Source organism: Alligator mississippiensis, chromosome 4, assembly GCF_030867095.1.
Source record: "Alligator mississippiensis isolate rAllMis1 chromosome 4, rAllMis1, whole genome shotgun sequence".
NCBI lineage: Eukaryota > Metazoa > Chordata > Crocodylia > Alligatoridae > Alligator > Alligator mississippiensis.
Genome location: NC_081827.1, coordinates 237,454,542 through 237,458,536, shown reverse-complemented (window position 1 = coordinate 237,458,536; position 3,995 = coordinate 237,454,542). Strand labels below are relative to the sequence as shown.

Here is a 3,995-nt window from a genome sequence, read left to right as displayed (position 1 = left end):
TTACAGGGGATGAACACTTAGAAAGAGATGGGAATTAAATCAAGAAAACCCAAATGTTCAGTAGCGTTTGTATTAGATTACATTCTAATTGTACTAATAAACATTTCATTTTTTCAAGGCGAATGTTATATAAAAAGTGGGTATTTAATGTGGACTGTATATAATTACATGCAGCATTACATTTCCTTCCCGTATAGCTAAACTGGTAATCTGATTTTTTGCACTCTTTACAAAAATACTTACCATGTTCAGTTTGAATGTTTTAGGTGTTCTCTTGACTGAAGTGAGCTTCTGTAATCCTCCTCAGATCCCTAAGAGGCTGGCAAAATCTGGCATGTATTTAATAGATTTTTTTGGTGCATAAAGTTATCATAAAGAGAACTTGGGTTCTAGTAGCCAAAAATAGTTGAACTGAAGTGGGGTTGAACTGTTGAAGAGAACGTCGACTGCAGTGGGCTTGTCTTCTCATGGAAATAACAAGTGATATAACAAATAAATCCAGACAGATTAAATGCCATGGGCAGCGCAAGTGCCTATTTCTGAGATTGTCTATTGATGAGACAGACAAACAATCCATGTGAAACCTTGTATTTTCCTCTAGGTACATCAGGCAAACTATGTTTGTTTCAAAGACATGTTACCCCAGCATTAAGTAACTGGAAATCAAAGTAGCACAGTAATAAGATAAAAAGTAAATTGAATTAAAGGTTAAATGAAAGTATCACTCAAATTCTGTTTGTATCATATGTTTTTATTAACAACCTTACACAACAGAGTTGTGCAAACCAAACCAATATTGAGAACTGAAAAAAAATATCTAGCATATGACAAAGAAGGCTTTGGTTATAAGTGCCACTGTCTACAGCAGAATTAAACTATTGTAAACCAAACAACTTACAGTAAAGGGAAAAATTCTGGAACATCAATCACAAGTTTAGGAATTTTTAAACAGCAAAACTCAAAAATATGTACATACAAACAATCAAACATTTTTATACATTTTAAACATGTCACTTGCTACACTCCTAGAAGTGTTTAGTTCACATACCTATACAACCAGAAAAAGCACTGAAACTTTGTGAACTAACCACTTGTCCACAGGTCCTGCCTAGACACTTTGTCATAATTATGGAAGCGTTTATATAAATAAGTCAATTAAATTCACAGAAGCTAAAAGAAACAATATAAAACTCCAGCTGTATATAAATCTGTACATTATAGTCAGTCTTGTTTTTTCAGAAATCTTGTGTATCTTCTTTAAAAAAAAATTGTTCTTTATTGTAAAATGTTGGCAATGAGACAGCGTTAGCTGGAATGGAAACTTGAAGACTCTGATTCTGTAGAAACAGAAGAATGTCCTGCACGTTTGCCTTTTGAAAGGATTTTTAGGCTCGATCCTCTGCTAACTGATGTCAAAGCATTCTGCGCTGATGTTTTGAATTTGGCACCCAGGAAGGCATAAAGAATTGGATTCAAGCAACAGTGGAAAAATGCTAGGGCTTCTGTAATGGAGATCCATTTGGTCACCATTGTCTCAAAACTGCACCGTGGTCTGAAGACCCCTAGCAAGATGAAGGTGTCAATGCTGATGCCAATGTAGTAAGGGAGCCAGCAAGCAAAGAAAGCAAGGATGAGAATGACAGTAGTCTTCAATGCTTTGCGCTTTTGGTGACCTTTTGAGTGTGACAGCTTAGAAATGATAATACAGTAGCAAATCAGGATTATTAGACCAGGCAGAACAAGTCCTACCAAGATATGTTGAAATCTGAAAGAAATCAGCCAGTTGTCATGAGGGTATATGCGGTCACAAAGGTACTTTTCTCCTACTTCAGTAGTTTTGGCAAAGATTAGATCAGGCACTGTCAAAAGCAGAGCTGGAAGCCACACACCTATATATACTACTTTTTCAGCGAGCAGCTTTCTTGGTCTTTGGCTATTGGTAGCATGGACTATAGCCAGGTAACGATCTAAGCTTATAAAGGCCAAAATCAGGACACTGCTGTAGAGGTTGACTGTGTAAATGACATGTATGGCCTTGCAAAGGAACTTCCCGAAGTACCAGCCTATGGCTGCATCCACAGACCAGAATGGCAACGTGATGACAAACAGGAGGTCGGCCACTGACAGGTGCAACCTGTACTTGTCGGTCATGCTTCTCATTTTCTTCTGGTAGCCCATGACAACGATAACCAATCCATTGCCAATGATTCCCGTCAGGAAGATGATGGAGTAGATGGTTGGCAAAAAGATCCGGTTGAAATCAGCATTTTCTTGCCAATAGCATGGCTCTTTAAGGTCAAGTTCACCTGAACCAACCTCATCGGTGCCATTATCAGGGAATTCAAAGGAGACCCCAGAAGACCACTGCAATAATAAAAGTAAAAAAAGAACAGCTGTTAGCTCCAGCTCATCCAAGACACTTCACAATACAGAGAAGCCAAGTAAAGCTTTGACCCCTAGGGGGATAGAAGAATGAATTAAGTGCCTGGGAAACAGTGATGGTGATGAAGGATAACTGCATTTCCCCACCATGTCATTCTATAGAGCAGTGGTTCTCAAACTTTTTTTTTTTCACAGAAAAAATTGCTGAGGGTCTCGGCGGACCACTTAAAACTTTTTTTTGTTCTACAAATCAAAGCACACAACTCCTATTTTAATACCTTACAAGCAAAGATATTCTCAATCGTCCCACAACCTTTGTGCGGACCACCTGAACGGACCTTGCGGACCAGCGGCCACAGACCACAGTCTGAGAACCTCTGCTCTACCGTTCAGTGCTGACAGTGGGCCCTCCCCCGTGAGAAACGGGAGAGACCTACTGGATCGCCCAAGTCCAGTAGGTCCCAGTTTTATCCTTTGACCCTAACTGACTTCCTGCCCCTGGGGCAGGGGGCTGGACTCGATGATCTTCCGAGGTCCCTTCCAGCCCTGACCTCTATGAAATCTATGAAATCCAGAGGTTCCCAAACATCACCCCCGCTTGCAGCTTCCCGGCACGCCCCAAAGCAGCATCTGTTTTACGTTTTCACCCCTTACATGCCACTGTTCTAACGAGAGTCAAGTCTCCTGCCTGCCCCACTGAGATGTGTCCGCCTAGACCATCTCCTACCACTTTCCCAAGGATGCCAGTCCAGGCAGTGGTTTCGCTTGCTCATTAGGTGCAGAAGTACGGGGAGCAAACCCGCTTGTGCCCGCTGCGGGCTGCATCTGTAGTGCTGGGAGCCCGGCAGGGAGGAGGGGAATCCCGGGCAGGAGGAGGAGGAGGGGATCCCTGCCTAGCAGCATAGGAGCCCGGGGGAGCCGGGCAGAAGCGTCCCGTGCAAACGGGTAGCGAAAGCAGCGCGGCGGGAAATCACCAACGCTCCGGACTCCCGGCGTGAAACTCCCGCCTCGCCCCCGGGCTCCGGCCACGTGCCGCCCCTGCTCCGGGCAGCGCCTGCATGCATGTTGTGGGGGAGGGAGTGGGGGTTCACCTCCGGGCAGCATCTGCCGGGGCCGGGCTGAGCCCCGTTGGCACCCGCGCCGTCTCCTCCCCGCCGGGAGCCGGGCTCCTGCCCTGCCTTGCCCGCGCCTCCCCGCCGGGGCTGCAGCCCGCCCGCCCGCCCGCCCGCCCGCTCACACGTGGCCCCTTGCCCAGCGCCGCGCTCACCCCGTCCAGCCCGTCCAGCTCCATGCTGCCGCCCCAGCGTCCTGCGGAGCACGCCCCGCGCCGCCCCGGCTCTTATCGTCTCCGCCGCACCCGGCCCGCCTGGCTCCTCCCCGCGGGGCCGGCCCTGCCCTGCCCCGCCGCCCCGCGCTGGGTGGGGCCGTGCCCGTCCCGGGGATGGCAGCCCATTGCAAAGTGAAGGGCGCGCGATTGAATTGAGCCCGGCTGGGCTGGGCTGGGTTGGGCCGGCCCGCGCGGGGCCGGGGGCACCTGCTGGCTGGGGAGCGGCCCGGACACCCCGAGCGAGAGAGAGGGGACATGAGTGAGCAGCGCGCTGCCCCTTCTCCGC

General features: G+C 48.0%; 1 protein-coding gene across 1 annotated transcript; it reads right to left on the bottom strand.

The window, feature by feature from the left end:
* Nucleotides 1–730: 730 nt before the first annotated feature.
* CXCR4 (C-X-C motif chemokine receptor 4) lies at nt 731–3,744 on the bottom strand. The gene is made up of 2 exons (XM_006278097.3): nt 3,650–3,744; nt 731–2,364 (listed from the first exon to the last, which is right to left on the bottom strand). Exons 1-2 carry the CDS (start codon nt 3,671–3,673, stop codon nt 1,306–1,308), a joined length of 1,083 nt encoding a protein of 360 aa, XP_006278159.1. The 5' UTR covers nt 3,674–3,744; the 3' UTR covers nt 731–1,305.
* Nucleotides 3,745–3,995: the final 251 nt, after the last annotated feature.